The 23,104-nt window shown below is 45.8% G+C and overlaps 2 protein-coding genes across 7 annotated transcripts in view; one reads left to right on the forward strand and one right to left on the reverse strand.

Annotated features, from left to right (window-relative positions):
* SLC27A1 (solute carrier family 27 member 1) overlaps nucleotides 1–2,194 on the reverse strand; it is a 40,053-nt gene extending 37,859 nt beyond the window's left edge. For 2 of the 3 annotated variants that reach the window (XM_084836413.1, XM_084836414.1), the window contains exon 1: nucleotides 1,169–2,194. In XM_084836413.1, the coding sequence (XP_084692539.1) occupies nucleotides 1,169–1,407 (239 nt within the window). In that variant the 5' untranslated portion in view covers nucleotides 1,408–2,194. Of the gene's footprint in view, nucleotides 1–1,100 lie in introns of all 3 variants that reach the window. The other variant, XM_084836415.1, reaches the window with a different exon arrangement.
* Nucleotides 1,535–11,496, forward strand: NXNL1 (nucleoredoxin like 1). Of its 4 annotated transcripts, none has more exons than XM_084836419.1 (3): nucleotides 1,535–2,826; nucleotides 9,174–9,571; nucleotides 11,077–11,496. In XM_084836419.1, exons 2-3 carry the CDS (start codon nucleotides 9,246–9,248, stop codon nucleotides 11,369–11,371), a joined length of 621 nt encoding a protein of 206 aa, XP_084692545.1. In that variant the 5' UTR covers nucleotides 1,535–2,826; nucleotides 9,174–9,245; the 3' UTR covers nucleotides 11,372–11,496. The 4 variants fall into 4 exon arrangements, with proteins under 4 accessions (XP_084692545.1, XP_084692544.1, XP_084692546.1 ...); XM_084836418.1 differs by having other exon boundaries at nucleotides 1,587–4,776; XM_084836420.1 differs by having other exon boundaries at nucleotides 2,708–2,916.
* The last annotated feature ends 11,608 nt before the right edge of the window (nucleotides 11,497–23,104 follow it).

Raw genomic sequence — 23,104 nt, forward strand, 5'->3', positions numbered from 1 at the left:
AATGCAGTTTTCAAAACCTGGCTTGTTTGAACTAGCTGGCAGATGACAAGGAATCCCAACATGCCAAAATATCTTCCCTAAAGGTTAAAACTATTTGCCTCCCACCAAATCATGTTCCAACAGATCCCCTCCCCTGAAGCTCCACTCCCAAAATTATATGCCATCCCATCCCAAACCGGTAGCTGCAGAACACACTTTTTGTTTCAAAGGAATACAAAGCCAAGACTGTGCTAAATCCACCAATAAGCCCTCTTCCTAACATTACCAATTCACCAGAAAAAAACCTCAGCCTAGCCTGCTCCTCTGTCTAAATATAACAGCAAGGAGACACAGACACCCAGTTTCATCATATTGGTAAGGCCTTTCTAGAGATGATGGTTGGCAACAGATGAGATTAAAAGAAAAAGCTTAGCTTGCTCCTCTCCATTTAACAGCAGCCCAAAGCAGGTGACACCTTCCACAGTACGAAGATAAGAATTTATCACCAGCTAAAGCCTGCACATCTTGCAGGCTTTAGCTGGTTCCACTGACTGCTTGAGAAGTTGGCAACATCGTTCAGACCTTCCCCCAAACCATCCAAGAGATACCCCAGTGATTCTCATGTTACATGGTTACCCTCATGTACCCCCCCCAAGACCTGCCATCCTCATCACACGCCAATCAATCTCCCACCCAGTCAGTAGCTACTCCTTCCCTCTCCCCACCCCTTTCGGCGCCCACCAGCTTCCACTCGCAGCAGAAAACCCCAGTTCAAAGCCCCATATAGCCCCTAATAAAGATTCTCTCAACAGCCTCACAGAAACAACCAAGCGTCTTGCGGCGCCTTAAAGACTAACACATTTATTCGGGCACAAGCTTTTGTGGACACAGCCCACTTGCGGCTGACGATGTAGACAGGGTCCACGAAGGCTTGTGCCCGAATGTACGTGTTGGTCTCTTCGCTGTTTTTAGCGCAACAGACTCACACGGCTACGGAAGCACCTCATTAAAAGTGCTTTCCCTCAAGCACATCCAACCCCGTTACCAGGGCAATGCCGCCACTGCCCCCCACCTCGCCCTTCCCCTCACGTTGCCCCCGCTTCTCCTCTCCCCCACCCCACCTGTTTGCCAGGCTAGTGCCACTTATTCGTCCTTCGCCCGCCCTCAGGGTAGCACGCCAGTCCCGTACCTCGCGCTCCTGCGCCTTCCTCTCCTTCGCTCAGCCTCTTCTAGCGCCGCTTCAGAAAGCGACTCACGAGGGAGAGGCGGAGCGCGAGAAGGAAGCGCCGCCTCACGCTCCCGAGCCGCGGCGAAAGCCAGGACAGGGGGATGTGAGGCCAGGGCATAGAGAGGACGAGGGACAGACGGCGCAGCGGCGAGAGCGAGGAAGCCTGAGGCCTCACGGGAAAGTGGCGGAGCGTTGACCATGGCAACAGGACACGTCTGGCCAGACCGCGCCCACTCCCCTGCCCTCGGCCCAATTCGGAATCGGGCGATATCGTCCAATCGCGTATGGCCTCCTGGTGACGTCAGAGCGGCGTGGGCTTTCAAGAGCGGTCGACGCCCAGAATTCGCGCGGTTATGAATTCAAATAGGTAACCGCGGTATTTTCGAATGACTGAGCAGACGTGTGAGGTGACTTGGTCCCTTGCTCATCCGTCTTCTTCTTCTTCCTCTTCCTCTTCTTCCTCTTCTTATGATTAGTTCTGTAATGTAATTCGTAAAGTCTGAAACAAGCCTAAGGAGCGGAAAAGCCCCCGAATTGACACCAGCTGAGAAAAGTTCTCATCGGGCATCTGCAGAGCTGGAAGGGCTATTCCTAAAATGGCGAACTTCTAGGCCAATCCCATAACGTTGTTCAGGAGGCAGCAACTCAATCCATCCCAAAGAAAAAGAAATGCAAGAAAGCAAAGTGGCTGTCTGAGGAGGCTTTACAAGTAGCTGAGGAAAGAAGGGAAGCGAAAAGCAAGGGAGAAAGGGGAAGACATACCCAACTGAATGCAGAGTTCCAGAGAATAGCAAGGAGAGACAAGAAGGCCTTCTTAAATGAACAATGCAAAGAAATCGAGGAAAACAACAGAATGGGAAAGACTAGAGATCTTTTCAAGAAAATCGGAGATCTCAAGGGAAAGTTTTGTGCAAAGACGGGCATGATAAAGGACCAAGAAGGCAGGGACCTAACAGAAGCAGATGAGATTAAGAAGAGGAGGAAAGAATACACAGAAGAACTATACAGGAAAGATCTTAATGTCCCTGATAGCCATGATAGTGCGGTCACTGAACTTGAGCCAAACATCCTCGAGAGTGAAGTCAGGTGGGCCTTAGGAGCATTACTAACAACAAAGCTAGAGGAGATGACAGTATGCCAGCGGAGCTATTTAAAATCCTAAAAGATGATGCTGTTAAAGTGCTGCATTCAATATGCCAACAAATTTGGAACACTCAACAATGGCAGCAAGACTGGAAAAGGTCAGTTTACATTCCAATTCCAAAGAAGGGCAACGCCACAGAGTGTTCAAACTACCGCACAATTGCGCCCATTTCACATGCCAGCAAGGTTATGCTCAAAATCCTACAAGCTAGGCTTTAGCAGTATGTGAACTGAGAACTACCGGAAGTACAAGCTGGGTTTCAAAGAGGCAGAGGAACTAGAGATCAAATCGCCAACATTCGCTGGATCATGGAGAAAGCAAGAGAATTCCAGAAAAACGTCTATTTCTGCTTCATTGACTACACTAAAGCCTTTGATTGGATCACAACAAACTGTGGCAAATTCTTAAAGAGATGGGAGTACCAGACCACCTTACCTGTCTCCTGAGAAACCTGTATGAGGGCCAAGAAGCAACGGTAAGAACCGGACATGGAACAACCGATTCAACATTTGGCAGTTAGAAAACGTCTTTTTGGTGCAAGGTGAAGAAAGTTTTGTGTTCCCAGGTTTGTTTTTTAAGGTGTTTTGAGAAGGTTACACTGCTGCTGACATTTACTCCGTTTTTTACTTTGGTTTTATACAGTTTTGCAGTGCAATCCCATCGGGATAGGCGTCTGCCTCTGAACTCAGAGGCGACCGCCTATCCAATGCAGGGCAGGAGCAGTGCGGAGGGGATCGTCTCCTCTGTGCTTCAGCCACCCTGCATTTGCGGCTAGACAGCCGATTTCAGCTGTCTAGCTGTGGGAAGTCAGAGCAGGGGGGTGGGGTGGACGCCGGACGATGCATAGGAAACATCAGAACGGCACTTCTGACCTCCCCACCCAGGAATGCCCATTTTCGCTGCTCTGCGCTCCTCTTACAAGCGCAGGGACAATCCGCACTGCCTACAAGGCAGCACGGGAGGGGGTGGAGGTCCATTCTCAGGGAACCAACCTATCCTATGACTGTGTCGCCACTGACTAGCAGCCGTAGGATTGCGCCTTTAAACTTTTAAGGGTGTTATGTTTTATCATATTGTATTTTTTTTACAATGCTTTAATTAATTTTAATGAATTTAGATGTGTCCATGAGTTTGAAGCCTGCAATACCATCATCCATCACTTGGGTGGCATACTTTGCTAACGGGCACATAGCTTTGCAGTCAACTTTGAAGCCAAAGGGGAGTAGTCCAAGAGATAGAGTAATATGGTTGCCCTATCTTCCCTGCCATGGGGCAGCCCTTCTTAGGGGAGATAGACACCTCCCTTAGGGGCCTATAGGGGTGCACCATGGCATGCCTAGGAGTACCAGCAGGCACAGCTTCATTCAGACAGGGCGGGAACAATGTGTCCAACTCTGACAACCGTGTAACTTGGTTTGAAGTCTTTGCTGTATGCCAGACTTTACTTTTGCTCTCTACTTTCATACATAAACGCCATCTTATTATCCTACCAACCCCATCAGGCTTCCCCCTCCTCCACAGCCCTCTAGCAGCAGCAGCCATTCCATCAGGCTACTGCAGCTGGAGAGATAGGAAGCAAGGCTCACCCCATCCACTCTGCTGAGAGACCACCTCTGTTTTGTTCCTCCTTTCTTTGAACTATGGAAGCTGCCCTGGGGGTCTTTTTGTCTGAAGAGCAGGATAAAAATAGCAAAGAAATAAAACGTAGCATTTTCATTTTTTTCATTGTAGGCAATCAATAAATACTAGCTCTGTTCAGGTGTAAAGCCTGAAGGAACAGGGTACACTAACATGTGAGTAGGGCACAGGGCTGCGCCCCCATATGCTCCATTGTGCACCACCTCTGCCCCCTCAGTTCCAGCCTTGCTGTGTTGAAAGTCAAGACCTGAAGAGTTCTACTTGTGCTTGCTGGAAGATGAGTAGAATTCTCCACATAGAGTGGGGACGCACTTGCACAGAGAGTTCTACTTGCGTTCAAGCGAATATGAGTACAACTGCTCTTCAGACCTTGCCCCTCAACATGGCAAGGCCAGAACTGGGTGGACAGGGGTAGCACATGCTGGGATCTGTGGGGTGGGGTCAGCATATCTGTCGCTGCACTGCTACTCACGCCATAGCGCACCCTGTTCAGGTTTAACATCCAAACAGGTTTTCTATGTTCTTTGTATCTATGAAATGAGTTACCTTGTCTCATTCTTTTCTTTTGAAACTGTACCTCTTTTTCTTCGTGGTCTCCATGCATTACACAAATGGGCTCTGTGCCTGCGTGGAGCCTCAATTCTGGAAACAACGCCTCTGATCCTTGAGTTTGACCGGCTTCGGTTGCGAAGGTAATGCCCCCGGTTCCATCAATGCTAGCTTCTTCAGTCGCTCAACTGTCTGGCACCTGACCTCGATCCCTGTCACATTGTGTCGACATTGGAAGGTGAGATACGAGAACCCTCGCTTGCACCTATATACCATACTTCACAGTGGAGGCTGACCGCACAAGACAGACGACATGGGTCACCAGTCTCGACGTTTTCACTGTCTTCCGCCCGTGGATACCCACCTTCTTATTACCATCCACGGGATTGATCTCATTCTCCACTGGGCTGGGATCACCGATCGGATTGGGATGTTTATGGTGGCCAGACATGTTAGTTGGAAAGAGAGCGCTTGGCTTCGGGATCTTGGGAGTATTCAGATGAAAAGTGTTATTCTAGGCAGCCTTCAGCCTCAGTATTGATACCACCTGACACTGAGAGTACCTTTCTGGCTCCACCTCCAATCTCTAGGAGCTGAGACCCAACTTCCCTAACTGCTAGGGAGGAGCAATATAGTCGACAACCCTTCACCACGTTACCAAGACCTGGCAAAGCCACAGCTGACCTGTTGGCACCATCTTCAGTACTGATAGATTCTGCTCCGTCCTTGCCACAAACATTTCGTGTAGAGGTCGCTGCACATCCTACCCCTAGGTCAATTGTCCCTTCTAATGAGTTGCCAGGCTTTCTGTCACAAGGGGCCGCCAACCGCCTGACATTATCAGTAGCTGTGGTGGGGAACATGTCCACTGCTCAAGTGCAACCAACGAAATCTCTTGTGCCTGAGGGTTACCTTTTGGAGTCTGCCTCACCTTCTTCTTGTCACCCTTCTATTTCTTCCCCTGACGTAGCAGTGGTTTCACAAGAGGTTATTTCACCATCAGAAGATTTGGGCCAGTTTGCTGCCCAAATTCTTAGGACAGCTCGATCTCTGGGGTTATCGACCCAGCAAACAGCTCCCACAGCCCAGGACCCTGTATTTGATGTGGTTAATACAGATTCTGCATGCCTAGTTTTGGTCCCTATGCTACCTGTGTTGTTAACAGCAACCAAACAGTCATGGAAAAGCTCTTCATCTATGCCACCCACATCCAAACGTTTAGAAGGGCTGTACAAATTTCAAGAGGCAGGCACTGAATTCTTGTTCCAACAACCAGGACCTAATTCTACTGTAGCGGAGGTGACTTTGGGAAAGTCCCATCGATAACACTCTTCCCCAGTTGACATGGAGGGATGTCGGCTTGATCTGTTAGGCAGGCGCCTGACCTCTTCAGCACGGATGGGCTTAAGGTCACTAATTACCAAGCTGCAATGTCAGGATATCAACTCCTGCTGTGGGACAAGATTAGCAAGCTTCATGATCATCTCCTGGATGATAAAAAGAGTTGGCTCGCCTTTTCCATGCTGAAGCCCGAAAGTTATCCAGACAGCACTTCCACACAGTGAGGCACCAGATAGACTGTGACTCCAAGGTGATTGCTGGCGTGGTAGCGTTGTGCTGACATGCCTAGTTAATGCTGGCTGTTTTTCTCATCATCAGACCAAGGGTCCATCTAGTCCAGCATTCTGTTCACACAGTGGCCAACCAGATGCTGAGGGGGAACCCACAAGCAGGACATGAGTGCAACAGCACCCTCCCTCCCATGTTCCCCAGCAACTGGGGTACATAGGCATACTGCCTTTGATACTGGAGGGATCTTTATTCTCCCGGAATTTGTCTACTCCACTTTTAAAGCCATCCAAATTGGTGGCCATCACATAAAAGCCCAAGCTTGCATGCAGCAGTGCAGCTAGGTAATTTTAGACCTGAACTTAAGGGTCTTACGGGGACCCCATAAACAGCCCACACTTAGCACACACTTAGCATCTCTCTTCTCCCCACCACCACTCCATGCTTTACAACTGCTTCAACGTGCCTGATCTCTTAGAACCAAACAACAAACATGTTTACAAACCCTGATAAAAGAAATACTCTGAGCATGTGCAGTTTCGCATTTTAAACTCACTTGAATCATAGCACCATCATGACTTCAAGAATATGAAGTTTGCCCGCCCAGGGGCTGACCTGTTTGCCACTGCCACCTTTGTGTGCTGTTCTCTGGCCATGGGGGGGCGGGCAGGGCTGCAGGGCCCTAGACTTCTGCCCCAAGGTCCAACCCTAGCCGCACCGCTGCCTGTGTATGTGATTAATGTGGCTGGTGTCCCATCGTATAAAGGTCCAAACCTGTATCATGATGTGGCTAAAATGTCACCTCACAGTGGCGGCCAGACTAAAGGCCCAAGCCTTTAAAGCCCTGTACATTTTAGAACCAGGATACCTGAAGGACCACCTTCACATGTAAGAGCCACCCTCTTATTATGATAACGGAGGCCATTTTGCATGCCCATGAGCCATTGAAGGGTTGTTGGTTGAGACCTGGGAGAGAATCTTCTTTTTGGCTGCACCCAGGCTCTGGAACTCCCCACCTTGGGGCACTGGGCGGGGGGTTGTCCTTCTCTGATGGCCTAGTGCTGCAAGTTAGAAACCTTTCTATTTAGAAAGGCATTTAGCCTGTATGAATCTCCATTCACTCTTCCTCTTGATGGTGTGTTTTCTTTGAAACATGCAAACACTTCCAGTGATATTTTTAGTCCTGAGTGGCTCGATTTTGAATTTTATCTTCTGTTTCAACTTTTATGTCTGCTTTTGTATTGTTATTGTTGTTATATTGGTTGCGAAGAGTGTTAGCTGCCGTGGACATTTTATGGAAATGGGGGATAGGAATATTTTAAATCAATAAATTGATTTGTTTGGGAAGTTTGCAACAAGTTGTCCCTGCTCCATGCAAGTAAGAATAGAATTGCTAGAGGACAGCACAGAGAGAACAGAGAATTACCTTTTCTTTTATTTCATAAGCATCATTGCCTGTCCAGCAAGCTGTCAGCAAAATAAATAGATTTCTGGCAAGCAATGCATTGGTCATAATTATCTCCAAAGAGCTGCTTTAAGAAGATTAAAGTACTGGCTCTTTATTCTATTAATAGGGAGGGAGGTAAAACCCAGCGGGAAAGGTCATTCACACTGGTGTTCCACACTATAGCAGCAAAGGAGATGTTGTGCCCCATTGGATTGTGAAGGGGATCCCACATGGCATGACAGAATGATTTTTCTGATGGTATGAAGCGACAATGTGGGAACTCTAGCTTTTCGTTCTGTGCATGGAGATGTCATCAAGGTGAGCAAATGCCGAACCAGATCAAAGCATGAGTGCCCTGTTAATTTAGCAAGGAACCTGTGGAGTCCCCATCCATGAGTGATGGCTGGATAACATGTGGGAGATATAACAAATATGGCTGTAGCACTAATGTGTATCAACTAGGTTTCAGTACCGAGACTTTCCCAAGACCCTTCTAGACCTTTAGTAATGATTTGTTATTTTGTCATCATCGCTGGAGTCCTCCCACAGCCCCAGCCTGACCTGACTCGCCTTACTTATCAAGATGTGCAGGGAAGCCCTTGATCTAAATGGGATGATTTGTCATGTCAGTGGTGGCTTGTGTAGTGCTGCCCAAGCCACCCCCATCTCCACTGGCTGCTGTCATGCAAAGGCTGAGAGAGGAGAGAGATTAGCCTGAGAGAGGATGGTGGATCCCAAATCACCCAGTTTGCTAAGCTGAGCAGGAATTTGAACCCAAGTGTTGGTACTCTCCATCCAATACACAGTTCACTACATGTTCTCTTTGGCCCGGCTTTTGGGGAGAGAAGCCTTGTCAATACATGCAGCTGAATGAGGTGGCAGAGTTCCGAGGTGGTAGAACGGACTGTACTACATCAGAGTGGGAAGATCACATTTCTAAATGCTTCCTTGCATTTTTTTTTTTTTTTAAACTTGGTGCAAGTAGAAAACTAGCATAGCAAGAAACAGATTGGACCATAACATTTTTCCATGAAAATGTTACACCTTGTGTAAAGTGCAGATAAGTTTTTATGCAAGGGAGCTTTTTTTAAAAAGGCAACCACTAATGTAAATTATGTTGCGCTAACATAAACGATTCTAGTGCAACACCAATAGCATTATCTGGTGTGCAATTTCCCCGGGATACTGTCCCAGAATGCTACCAATCATTCAACTGTATATTAAGCCAGGCCAAGGTTAAGCCCATGGATGGCATGAGGATTTACTGTTAATTGGTTTATTTATGTGTTCATAAATACATTTTTTAAAAATTCTGAATAGAATTTTAAAGAGAGTTTATTTTTCCATTCTATACCTACACACCCTAAGTCAGGGTTAGGCAACCTGGTGCCCTCTAGATGTTTTGGACTACAGCTCCCATTAGCCCTAGCCAGCATGGCCAAAGGAGAGGGTCTATGGGAGTTGTAGTCCAAGACATTTGGAGGGCACCACATTCCCTACTCCTCTTTAGGGTGGGAAGTGGGCAATATGTTTGAATCAATTATGAAATAAAAATAAATGAATGAATGATGATATCACACACACACACTTGATAATGCTAATTTCTTGTTCATTTTCAGTGCTAAAAGTGCAGTGTGGTCCTTGCTGAGCCTAAAAAATGGTTCTTTTAGCACAATGATAAGCCTGTAGCCATGGCTGCCCTTTTTACCAACAAGCCCTTGATGGTGAACAACAAGGACAGTGACGAGTTAGAATTGGAACGTGAGCTCATCCGAGCACTGGAGAACAGGGTAATGCTCCTCTACTTTGGCTCTGGCGAATGCCCGCAATGCAAGGAGTTTGCACCCATCCTGAAAGAATTCTTTGTGAAACTCACAGATGAGTTTTATGTGGAGAGAGCATCCCAACTGGTCCTGGTTTATGTGTCACTGGATGAGACTGAGGAGAAGCAAGACAAGTTTCTAAAGACCATGCCCAAGCGATGGTTGTTCTTACCCTTCCAGGATGAGTTCAAGAGGTAAGAATTCCAGAGTTTAGACAGGGCTAAGCCCTTATTCAGAGGGAGTAACCATGTGCACATATTTAATGTGCATCATTTTTTTGTCACATCTTCAGCCACTGTAGGTGTGCTTTTAACAGCAACGATGTGAGAATATTATTGGGTGATACTATTTATCTCTATGCCCAGAAGAAGAAGAAAACCTAACCTGGCACCCTCCAGATGTGTTGGGCTACAACTCCCAGCACCCCCCAGCCAGACATGCTAGATGGTGATGCTGGGAGTTGTAGTCCAACACATCTGGAGGGTGGGGGAGGCTGTTCTAGTACAATGCAGGATGCAACTACAGCATCTCTAGCAGATGGCCTTCTAGCCTCTGCCCCTGTTTCAAAACCTCCAGTAAAGGAAAGCCCATAAGAGTAGACCAAGTCTCTCTCCCTGCACCCCCAATTATTGGAAAGACATTATCAATAAAAAATTTAAAAGCATGTTGTTCTTTCTAGTATTGTTCAAGGACTATGTTAAGAAAAGGGAGTGCAGAATTTTTAAGTTATCTGCACCTGCAGTGTTGTTGCTGGCAAAATCGTGGAAGCAGTACTCAGCATCATCAAACTTGACAATATGAGCTAGGGGCATATATGACTAAACTGATGTATTTTTGTGACGTTTAAAGAAGGGCAAATTAAAGGTTTCACACTGGGAGAAATTGCTAAATAAGTCAGAAAACCACATACTTGTTTTTATCATCTTTATTTGTTGGATCCCCCATTTTATTAAGTTGTGCGTAATGGAACCATTGGATTAAGCATGCACTTTTGTGTTGGATTGTAGCCAGTGTGCTATTTAAACACTGTAAAAAGTCACACACAAAAGTCACTGACTAGTAGGAGGTTACAGGCTATCACTACAGTGATACTGTACAGGATTGCTCAATAGAGCCTGGTGGTACAATAGAGCCAGTGCTGTCTATAATATACCTGCTCATTTGTTTCTTTGCTATTCTACTACTGTTTTTAGTAGAACGAATATTCTTCGAAACCTGTTTGACCAAAGGGTGGAGCAATACATTACACTCAACATGGGGCTTCTAACCAAGTAAATAACATCTCTGTATGGAGTTCTCCCCCATTCCTGTATAATGTATATGATGATCATTTAGCTCATGTCATAACTTCATCATGTTGTGCATTCCCCCTGCCTCTGTCCACATCATTGGCTGCTGTTGCTGAAGTCGGGGAAATGCATAACGTGGTGATGTCAAAATGAGTAAGTGATCCTACATATTGCAGGGGAGAGAACTCGACGCAGAGATGCCGTGTTTGGCATCCCCATGTTGAGTATAATGTGCTGTTACCCCCCAGATACAGAAGCTGGACAAAGGAAATGAGCAATCCTCATTTATAGCAATTACAGCCCTGTTACACCTCTTTCAGCTTTAAAAAATATCTGTTCCCAGCCTACATCAAGCTTCTATTCCAGATATTTGGAGCCTGATCTTTTCCACCACCTGTATCATTTCCTAGGGAGCTGGGACTGAGATTTTCTGTGAAGGACCCCCCAGTGGTGGTGGTGTTGAAGCCAGACGGAGACGTCATTGCTGCAAATGCCGTGGAGGAGATCAAGCGGTTGGGCCCAGCCTGCTTCAAGAACTGGCAGGAGGCAGCTGATCTGGTGGAGAGGAACTTCCTCTTGGCACAGGACTTTGAGGATTTGACTTTGAGGAGCATCACTGATCCCATTCGCAGGTTCAAATACAAACTGGCAAAGAACAAAAGGAGGAAGAGAAGCAAAGAGGGTGATGGGGATGTGTTCTCCTGATGGGACATGCCTTCCCTTTGGAGCTCTGTGTAGGTGAGCTTGACTCTTCCCAATACCTGTTTGTGATCAGGATCATGTGTGTGAAACACAACAGCACCAGACATAAATTTTTACTGAGCACATGTTTCAGTCTTCTGAAAATGTACTTCTTTGCGTTCGTTCTTCTTCTTTTTTTTAACATGTTTCCATCCTTTATGAAGAAACTGTTGAAAGTGTGTAGGCAAGGTCTAGTGAAATTGCAGAATCTTGTTCAATAAGATCTAAAGTGGTTCCAGGGAACACCATTAGTGCTGTGTGTAGCCCTTTGCCACTTCCCGATGAATAGCAGAAGCAGAAGGTACCTTGGCTGTGTTTCCATCAGCGATTTACTCCAACTTGGCTGTGCGGTGAGGTCTCTGTGTTTCCATGACATTGTGGCCATTCAGCACCAGCCCCGCATTTTAATCACTGCAAAACTGCTTCTTCTGAGACTACTTATAGTCTGACTTTTCCAGCTTACCACGGCTCCAGTACTGACCTGTTTCCACAATCGCACTGGGTCCGGTATCATAATCCTGCCCACGGGGCGTGTAGCCCGGCCTTTGTGGGTTTGTTGCTCTGACCTCAGTGACCCAACCCTTCCTGTTTTCCGGAAGTTTCATTACCATTTTGGAGCAAGGTGCCGAGGGACCAACTTTTAAAACATCATTGAAAATAAGCACTAGAACACAGCCCCTGACCCCAGTCAAGGGGTGTTTTTTCCCATTGTGCTGAATGAGGCATGCCCTCACAGTGACCACAGAAATGACAGAGAAGCCCCTCAATTGACACAGCACATATCAAAGCCCTCAGTTCCTTAAATGCGTTTAAGCGCAATCTCGAGGCTTCAGTCCACTGCCTTAGGAAGTATAAGCTTCCTTATAGCTATCCTGCGGGTTACAGTGTGGGTTGGATTCCATCTTTGTGTATACTACTCTCTTTCCCACAACAAACCCATTAGTGTCTCCTCTGAAGTAAGTCCCATTGTGCTGATGAGACTTGCCTTTGGATGCCTACATCAGAACTTACAGAGATTCCCCCTCAATTGAAATGGCACACTTTTAAGCCCATATAATTCCTTAAATGCGATTAAGTGCGAACTAGAGGCTTTGATCCATTGCCTTAGGACGTAACTCATTCACAGCTTCCATACAGAGATCCTGTGCATTAAAATGGGGGCTGGTTTCGCTCTCTTTCCCACAACAAACCCATTACTGTCTCCTCAGAAGTAACTCCCCTTGTGGTCAATGAGGTCTTCTGGGTTAAAATGGGGGCTACTTTCCCTCTTTGTGTGTTCCCCCCCTTTCTCAGCACAAGCATATGTGTATCTACTCGGAAGTAACTCCCATTGTGCTCAATGAGGCTTGCTCCTAAAATGCAGGTGCATCTGGACTTTCAGGGAAAGGAGAAATGGGGGGGGGGGGTCATAATCAACTGAACAAAACAACATTGCATATATATATATATATATATATATATATATATATATATAAAAAAAATCAATAAACAGTTACAACTTACAACAGTAAAAATAAATAAAAATAAAATGAAGCAGTGACATAATTTGTTTCAAGAACTGAAGGCATTTAAAACTCAGCACATTTTCTGCCTCCCAAACTGCACAGGGGGAGGGCGTACCAGGGGATGGGTGCCACTACTGGGGAAGGCCCTACACGGCAATATTTCGTTTGTTGTGGAATGGCCAACACAGCCTCTTCTGAAGATAGGAGATGCTGGTCTGCTAGTTATCTTGGTCCTGAGTTATTTAGGGATTTGTATGTTAACAACAAAACTTTGAACAGGGCTAAGTAGCTCATAGGCAGCCTGTGCAGTTCTTTTAACACAGGTGTAATGTGTACTTAACTGGGTGCTCCACTGAACATCCTAGCTGCTGCATACTGCATTAGCTGCAGCTTCCGAACCTGGCACAAGGGCAGCCCCAGGGCTTCGCACGGGGCTTGTATCGTGCTATTGAGATTGTTTACTCACAGAAGTTTGCAGGTCCTTTACATGACGTGGTCAACCTCCAGGGTGTCTCCCACACTAAATGACCTTTATCCTGTTTTTTAAAAGATTGGAGATAATGAGCTATCAAATTACAGTGCTTGAGTTCCGCTTGAGTTTCCTCCATGAAAAGAGGAAAACCTGAAATAAGAGGAGCTAGACCACAGTGCCATCTAGTTGCTGTATAATGAAACATATAGAACAATGCAGGTAAGGGGGGAAACGGGGGGGGAGCACACATAAAAGGAGCCCGTCATGATCCTGCATTTAAAACAGAAGCAAAAAGCCCCAGTAAAGTTGTGGGATTTAGGCTGGCACAGAAACGCTCCCAGATAAGGTGAACTACAGTAGTCTAATCATGAGGTTAATATGTACCTCCCCCATGCACTGGGAACTTTCACTGAAGCCCTGCGTTAGACTCCTACAGCAACTCAAACCAGATTAGCAGTCACCAGATGCAGGATCTTTTCTATCAAAGCACTTTCCTTGTAGATCATTCTCCTAGGAGAAGCCCCGGCCCCAAGCTCCTAAAATGTTATGTTTTCACCAGGCATTGAGACCTAGCGCTGTAGGGTTTTTATATTCTGCTGTATTTTATTATGTAATTCATTTTTGTATCTGCTGGTTTTAGACACAAGTTGTACCTTTTGTTTTATCATTATGTTGTTTGAAACTCAGAACCACCTAGAGGCAGGAGTGGGCGGAAGGGAAGTTGGGATCTGTCAGTAGATCTCCGTTTGATTTCCAATAGGTCACCAAGGGTTTCTGACCCCCAATTGTTTAACAACGGCAACAACAAAAAGGTTCCCTCCCTTTCTAAATTAGGCTTCAAAGATGGAAGAAAGCTTGGTGGGGGCAGGGGGACGCCAACAACCAGGAGTAGGTTCTTGAATGACAGGACTGTGAGCACAGTTCCAGTACTGAAAACAAATCCTGGACTCAGCATGTGCTCAGAGGCACCCTTGCTCCTTAATTCTGAGAGTATGTATCATTCTCCCCCACCCCGCAAGCCATTGTTTTACACCTGGTGGACTTTGGGATTGTAGTAAAAAAACAAAGTCAATTCTGCAAGCCTGAAGTCTGCTCACCACCGGCCTAGGAGGCTTTGGAGCTGAGTGGAGATATACCAGTTGGAAAATGTAAATGTAAAACATAAATAAAATAAGTCTGCTTGCCAAAGAAGTCAAAATGGAGAAGGGGCCATTTTTCAAACTTGTTGTTGCTGAAAAAGGAAAGATCGACGGTTGACTTGAGCGCTTGAGGGAGAAGAACAGTGAGAAAGAGATTCACGGTAGCTGTGACAGGGGAAATGTGACTTCTACAAACCTGCATTCCTACCTTGGCTCTCCTGAAATTTCCCTGGTAATATCTAGCAAAAGAAGATAAATGATGTGACCTTACACTCACCATTACACCTCCAGTGTAATACAAGAACCTTCCCTACTGAAACATATATTCATTCCTTACAAACATTTCTGTCGTGTGTTTCTGCAACAAGGGAACTTATCTAAATCATTCGGAGCTTTTTGGTTTAGACAGAAAATGACACAAGAAAAGGTTTCTAAAACAATGGGATGGATCCAGCATTTGCCTCCTTTGGACAGAAGGGCTCTTTCGATCTGCAGAAAGCTTCTGATCCGGTGGAGCATTTCCACCAGCAGAATTAGGTGATTTCAACAATTCTCCCCCTGCCCCATGTCCCACAAAAGTCTACTCCAGGGGGTTGGGGGATCCTCCAAAACAGTGGGAGAGGTGGTGCTGGGGGCTGTGGGGGGAGGGAGAAATATGTCTTCTCCCCCACCATTTCCAGTGACAGGAGCATCCTGTGCAGAACTCCACCCAGGGGATGCTACTGCCAGTGGAAATAAAAACAATGGATCCAACCCTATGAACCGTGTGGAGAAAGAGAACCGAGATAAATTAGTGCACGCACACCTTTTTTTGAAGGAATGACTACAAAAAATGTGGATAGTAATTTACGAGGGACAAGTAGCAGAATACAGAATTTTCCCTGGAAAATAGGAACAGCAGGAGTGCCTTTTTAAAGGCACAGAGGTCTTGCAAGCCCTGATATGGACAGCTGATTTTCCCAGAGCAGGGAACTGATTTTACACCTCCTGCCTGGAAACGACTGGATTGGTGTTGTTGACTGGGGTCACCACCTTTTGAACCTGCAGCTGTCCCTTTAACAGCAGTTTGATCTGCAATTAGCAGGGGAGCTTGGTTAGGGACATCACCGGAAGCAGCCTTACAGCAGGTCAGACAGCATGCCCATCTAGCACAGTACTGACTTCTCTGACTAGCAGTAGCTCTGCAAGGTCTCTCTGGCAAGGGTCTTTCCCATGATCCTTTTATCTGAAGATGCCAGGGATTGAACCAGGGACTTCCTGTAAGCAAAGCAGGAAGTTCTGCCACTGAGTTATAACAGAACAATGTCAGTGTTGATCTCTGTGCCCTGAAAAGCTTCACTTGCCGATTGCTGCATATCAGATCTCTGAAGTCATTCAACTGGGGGCAGGGCGGGTGGGGTTTTTTGGCCAGGTAGCAACTTTGTTTGTTTTCTTCTTTGGCAGAAATATCTTTTGAATTAGAGTTGGCGATTGATTGATTTTTAAACTAGCTCTGCTCCTGCGCCTTTAAATTGCAGCCTGACCTTGCAAAATGAAGTACATGAACTGTAGTGCCAAAACGGAAGTTGCTGGTTTGAATCTCACTTTGGCCATGGATTCACTCAATGGTCTTGGTCCAGGCCAGGTTCCATTCTCTGAGCCTTGGTGTCCCTATCCGCAATGCAGGGTTAATAATACAGACCTGCCTTACAGGGCTGCTGTACGGATTACAACAAGGAACTTCTATGAAGCGCTTTGAACATCCAAAAACAGTATTCTTATTATAACCAAGGGTGGGGGACCTGTGGCTCTCCAGATGTTATTGGACTCCAACTCCCATCAGCCTCAGCCAGCATAGCCACCACTCCAGAATGATGGGAGTTGCAGTCTAACATCTGGAGGGCCACAGTCTCCCCCCCCCCAAAAAAAAACATTAACAATAAATAATGCTAACATTTCTATGGTACTTCAGAGGGTTCAAACTGCTTTGCGTACCTTATCTCAGTAATTCTTACAACAACCCTAGAAGGCAAGTCATTGTTACTCTCTCTGTTTTGCAGAGGCAGGGTCTGAGGCTGAGAGACAGTAGTTTGCCTGAAAGTTCATGGTAGAGAGAAGTTTCTAAATAGGGGACATCCTAGTTCACAATTTGGTCTAGCCACTACCCCAAATTTCTCTACTATATTAAACCGCTATTTGTTAAGATGGTGTTAAAGGAACAGGAGTAGGGCTTTTTGTTTTTTAAAGGCATCTCTATTCCAAACAATCCATTATCCCTGTTTGGGAAGGCTCTTGTTCCTCCTGTACCCTTTGAATCAGACTCCCTGAAAACTTTTCCTAGGCTGTTGGTTAGGAACTGGTTAATAAGAGAGAGTAAAGGCTTCCTCCTATATTGCGCAGAGATACTGTGGGAAGAAGCCTCTGATTTCATCACTCCTGCAAAAGGAATGTGGAAAATCCGCACTGCCTGACACTCTTGTGTCCGTAACCTGAATGGCTCATCCATTCCCCGCAGACAGGCAACATGTACTGACACTTCCGAGTCTAGGCTTTCGATTGGATTTGGACCAAGGGAAGGGCAGACTTCAGCCAGATGTGTCCAGATCTCCTGGGGGACGCAGCTTTGCAAAGAGGAGGTGAGGACATCGTTCAGTTCTCTGGGGTGATCGACAACAAGCGAGATTCCTTTGCCCAGATGACTTGATTTCTCAATCCAGGACACACCTCAACTCAAGAACCTTACAATTGCTCTATAGAGAAGAAATACTTTCCAATTTCCCTTGTTTTTTGGGGGGGTGTCTGGAAAATGTGGGGCATTCCCTGGTACTGGGTCTGTGTTTCACAGAGCTAACAGATCGGACATTTTGGCTGGAAGCCATCTCCTTCACCCTCCTCTACCGAGGCCTGATTAATGACACCTATTCCTAAACCAGTTCTGATAGATACCCTGGTTGATCTTCGCTCCTGACCATGAAGGCTTCATGGCTAACCCTGATGGAGTTGGACGTATCAGGGGAATTGATAGACTTTTGGAAAGCAACAAAGATGTGCCTTCAGAACCTGAGGACAACACACCAAGGGGAATCATGCTGAAGACACAGCTGCTTGGGAAATAATTGGGTGTATGTCTTCCCTCAAAGGCTGAAGCCTATGGGATGTTCTGCTTGCAGGGAATTCTCTGGTAGTGTGGAGTGGTGGTGTCTTCTGTGACCAGGGTTTCAGGGGTGAACATGAGCACAGCCAGAGACCACAATGACTTCGGCTGCCTTTGTGATGACGAGCACTCACCACTGGGCAACGGTTTCTTAAGCAGCAATTCGGGGTTTCTGAGTGCTGTTTGGGCTTCTATACAGATGACTGCTTCTGAGAAACGCATGGGATGCATTAAGCCCTGTCCTAACCAGCTGCTTCAAGTCACCAGGCACCTAAGAAACATTGATGAGAAGTTCCGGAGTTTTCGGGAACTTTTTCAGTGTGATGGTAAAGTATTGGCAGTGATTTATTTATTTATTTGTGTGTCACCAGACGCTTCCTCCAAGGAGTTCAGAGGGCGTTGAAGCCTCACAACAACCTGTGAGGGGTGGATTAAGCCTGGGATGGGCAAATCTGCCTATTTCCAGTTTGGCGTGTTTTTAACTTGCCGTTTTTCCTCATTAATCTGCAAATGTTGTTTTGGGAAATTCCTCTCCAAATACATATTTACATGCATATAAGGAGAAGGCTATCAATGGCTACTAGTCCTGATGGCTATATGCTACTTCCAGTATCAGAGGCACTATGCCTACGTACACCAGTTGCTGGGAAACATGGGCGGGAGGGTGCTGATGCATTCATGTCCTGCTTGTGGGTTCCCGATCAACAGCTGGCTGGCCACTGTGTGAACAGAATGCTGGATTAGATGGGCCCTGGGTCTGATCCAGCAGGGCTCTTGTGTACATTTAAGCTGTCAAGAGCTGCATTCAACGAAGTGGTGGATAGCTAAGTTCTATTCCGTACATTAGTCCGAGAAGTGCACATCAGGTTTCATACAGGAGTTCACAAAGATCAAATTCCTTGAGCGTCCCTAGATTAAGCTTGAATTTCCCAAGGCCCCTGAGGATCTTAAGTTATGGTTCCTACAATCAAGCCTAATGTTATAGCCACTGCCACCATGCTGGCTTTCTAATTAAAACTAATTTAAATTGGTTAGGTCAAGCACAATAATTACAACCCCGTACATTTATCAGAATGCAGAAAAGATGCTAGACTTATAAATTACCTACACTAATTAATATATCTGACCCTGTAATTATTTATTTAAGCGGCTAGCCTGGCCCTGGCCCCTTTCTGAAGGATGGTAGCCATAAGTTAAAACAGGCTCACAAGTTATCCCATTAAAAAGGAATGAAGTCCAGTTAACCTGCTAAAATTGTAATGGCCGCAAGCCAACAGAGACTTAAGTGCACTCAAACCAAATTAAATCACTGGGCTTAAGCACACTTAACTTAGCACTGGGTTGTGGCTAACTGATGTAGTGCCTGAATCTGGGCCTATGAAGACCCAGAAATTAGGGTTGTCACCTGTCCATAATTTTTACAGACTTCTCATATTTCGGCAACAAGTAGAAAACATATTATAGACAGAGGGTTTTCCTTTACTATCATAAAGGCAAAATTCTACACCCCTATCCTGAAAACTGAAAATTGTTGTAGAGGATATTGAGGGACTACAGTAGTTGCATGGGTTAAGTAGTGACTTGTTTTCCAATTCCGTTTGAACTTGCTCAGATAATTAAAGTGATCAGAAACCCAGGATTATATCACAGATGCAAAAAAAAAAAAAGTCTCTTAATGTGCGTGGCTGGATTGCCCATAATTTGACAGGTTTATTATTAAATTGATTTATTTATTAAATTTATTAATCGCCCATCTGGCTGATCACCCAGCCACTCTGGGCGATGTACAAAGCATATAATAAAACAATTTAAAACAATAAAATTCTACAATAAAAACATTTTCTAAAATACCCTAACCCACCCCAAATGCCTGCCTGAACAACCACGTTTTTAATGCACGGCGGAAGCTCAGGTTTTAGGGCTTTTCCACACAGATCCTTGATTTTACCAGGGCTTCTGCTTCCATATTCTTTGAGGAATTAAGATTGGCCCTTTACATGTGCTTCCCTTTCCCCCTCCCCTTTCCCACCCATTATCTGCGAGTTCTATATGTTTCATATACAGCCACTAGATGACACTATTATAGAGCCATTTTCTCTTTACGCAGAGAAATTCAAACCAATTCAAACCACTTCTTTTTATTAGCTCATTATTTCCATTTCAAATTAAGCTGTGGAAATGGTTGGTAACCTCCGGAGAGGCGCTGGAGGTTGACAACATCATGTAAAGGACCTGCAAACTTCCGTGCATAACCTATCTCAATTGCAGAATAAAAGCCATACACATTCAGAATTAGGATCTCTAGGAGGGGGCTGAGGTTCAAGCATCTTCTCCTTGTCCCCTGAACAATCCAGATGGTAGAGCAGAGATGGGGAACGTGTGGCACTCCTGATGTCATTGGACTGCATCTCCTGTTATCCCTCGCTATTGTCTATGCTGGCAAGAGCTGATGGGAATTGTAGTCCAACAACATTAGGAGGGCCACATGTGCCCCACCTCTGTTGTAGGGAAACAGTGATCTGGATCAAGATTGAAGGGGGGGGGAGAAGAGCCTTTAACCACCCCTCCCCAGCAATCCTGATGAAGATTGCAGTTTCTCTGCTACAATCTGGATCAGATTGGAGGTTTTATCCTCTCTCCTCCAGGAATCCTGAGGAAGATTACACTGCTGTCTGGTCAAAAAAGCTATTTTGCTTTTTTTGTGTATGTCACCCTGACAGCTTCAGCTGTAGGGTGACTATCAGTTGAAGTAGTAGTAGTAGTAATAGCTGATGGCCGATCAGCTGGGCTGCAGGGAATAGAGGATGAGGCTCCCCAGGGCTCTGTAGGCCATACAGAGTGTGTGAGGGCCGCATGTTGCCCATGTGTGTCTTAGAGCAAAAAGGCACCTTACCACGACTCAAGGTCACCTCAAGTGCTGGATTTAGATGTCATTAAAGGTGGCAGAGTGGGAGACAGATCGGCCACAAGCAGGCCTGGCTCCAAATTTGGGAATATGCTGGGTGCTTATTCAAATGAGTGTATTGCCAGATAATTTCCCAGTGGGTTGTGCTGGGAATGAATGGGAAGAGGGTGCCATTTGGATTTTTCACTTCAGATGCCCAAATGTCTTGGGCCAGCCAGCCCTGACAAAAATGGTATTGTTGTGAAAGCATTTCCTGGTTGATCACGCAGTTTATAGTAGGGCAGGAAAGAGATGGCCGTCTCTTAAGGTTTATTGAGCCAAAGCTGTTCAGGTGATGTTCAATTATCCCTGAAACGGAACAGGAAACCACAGGCCCATGTTGCAAAAAGTTACCAGTCTTTTCCCCCTCTGTGCCTTAAAAAGCTGCACAACAGGGAGATATCCACTGGTGCAGCAGCGCTCCCCATCACATCATCTTTATGCTGGGGGGGAAACAGTACCTGTTAAATACCTTGCAAGCCAACCATCTTCTCCTCTGAACTTATTTGCCCTGTTAAACATGTCATTATTTTCTATTGACTACAATACACGTAACCCATCTTTCAAGTAAAAGTCTCCAAGGTGCTCGACATTACATATTAAAAATGATATCAAACTCATATTAAAAATAAACCATTTTAGAAAAGAACAATAAACAAACAATAAACAGGTAAATACATTGTTGTTGTTCAGTCGTTAAGTCGTGTCCGACTCTTCGTGACCCCATGGACCATAGCACGCCAGGCCTTCCTGTCCTCCGCTCTCTCCCGGAGCGTGCTCAAGTTCATATCCATTGCATCGGTGATGCTATCTAGCCATCTCATCCTCTGCCGTCCCCTTCTCCTGTTGCCTGCAATCTTTCCCAGCATCAGGGTCTTTTCCAGGGGGGTTTCTCTTCGCATTAGGTGGCCAAAATATTTGAGCTTCAGCTTCGGTATCTGTCCTTCCAATGAGCACTTAGGGTTGATTTCCTTTAGGATTGACTGATTTGACCTCCTTGCAGTCCAGTGGACTCGTAAGAGTCTTCTCCAGCACCACAGTTCGAAAGCATTCTTCGGCGCTCAGTCTTCCTTATAGTCCAGCTCTCACAGCCATACGTTGCTACTGGGAAAACCATAGCTTTGATTATATGAACCTTTGTCGGCAAGGTGATGTCTCTGCTTCTTACTATGCTGTCTAGGTTTGCCATAGCTTTCCTCCCAAGGAGCAAGCGTCTTTTAATTTCATGGCTGCAGTTACCGTCTGCGGTGATCTTGAAGCCCAAGAAAATAAAATCTGTCACTGCTTCCATTTCTTCCCCTTCAATATGCCTGGAAGTGATGGGGCCAGATGCCATGATCTTAGTTTTTTTAGACACCAATAATTGTACCATATTTCATTTGATTATTGGTTCTGTATTGAATGATCCAACAGGAGGGAACATGTGGTCCAGTTCATGTTGTGTAACACGTTCCAAGCTACTTCAGCCTAAAAGGTCTTCCCAGAGTTGACGATGGGAAGCTGGCGGACGTAGGGAAGCCGTATTTGTACTTACCGATTCGATAAATGACTGCCAGGTCTCATAAGAACTGTCTGATGTTGCTTGACAAAAATATACCACTAAAACACACACACACACACACTGTATAAATACTAATTAGCAGCAACATTGATCAGAGCAGCAGAAACAGGTAAAGGAGGCACTCAGGGCAGTCCAAAAGCTTTCTGGAAGAGGGCTGCTACTTTGGTCTGGCATTAAAAAGCCAATAAGGGAGGAATGAGGCAAAGCGGGGGGGGGGGGGGTGCGCCACCCACCAGTGATTCTGTGGAGGAGTCTTCTTCCTTCCTTGAGTTTTCTGGTTTGTTTTATTTGTTTTCTAAATTTCTGGTTTGTTGGGTGTATCCTGTTTAACAACTGTCAAAATATGCCTTTTCCTACTACCCAAAAAGTATGCTATCATGCCCAGGTGTCACAATTTTGCACACTGTGATTGTTCTGCAATAGCGCACTCCCCGAGTGCTAAACATTTTCAAGGCGCAATCCTATGTATATCTACTCAGAAGTAAGTCCTCTGAAGTTCAATGGGGCTTACTCCCAGGTAAGTGTGTATAGGGTTGCTGCCTCAGACTATTAACATTCAGGACAGGTTCATAAATGGTGGAACCCACTTCCCAACGACAGACAGCATCATGCTACTAGTCAAAGAAGACAAGCGGCGGTGACAGCACATGCCAGTAGCAACCTACACGCATAGTGAGAATGTAGGTACTTGATCTATTATTACATAAATGCCATGAAGGGGTGAGCAATGTGTGGCCCTCCACGTGTTTTGGCCTACAACTCCCATCAGCCCTCACCATTGGCTATGGTGGCTAGGACCAATGGGAGATGTAGGCCAACAACATCTGGAGGGCCACAACTGGGCCACCCCCGTGTTGGAGGATATGGAGGGCCCTAATTCATTAATATTATGAATAAAGAATTCAGGAATTTAAGTCCGTCTGCTTGTAAAGAGGAGTGCATA

The sequence above is a fragment of the Heloderma suspectum genome, chromosome 2 (assembly GCF_057233095.1).
Source record: "Heloderma suspectum isolate Gila_16-S chromosome 2, 16-S_ref, whole genome shotgun sequence".
Taxonomy (NCBI): domain Eukaryota; kingdom Metazoa; phylum Chordata; class Lepidosauria; order Squamata; family Helodermatidae; genus Heloderma; species Heloderma suspectum.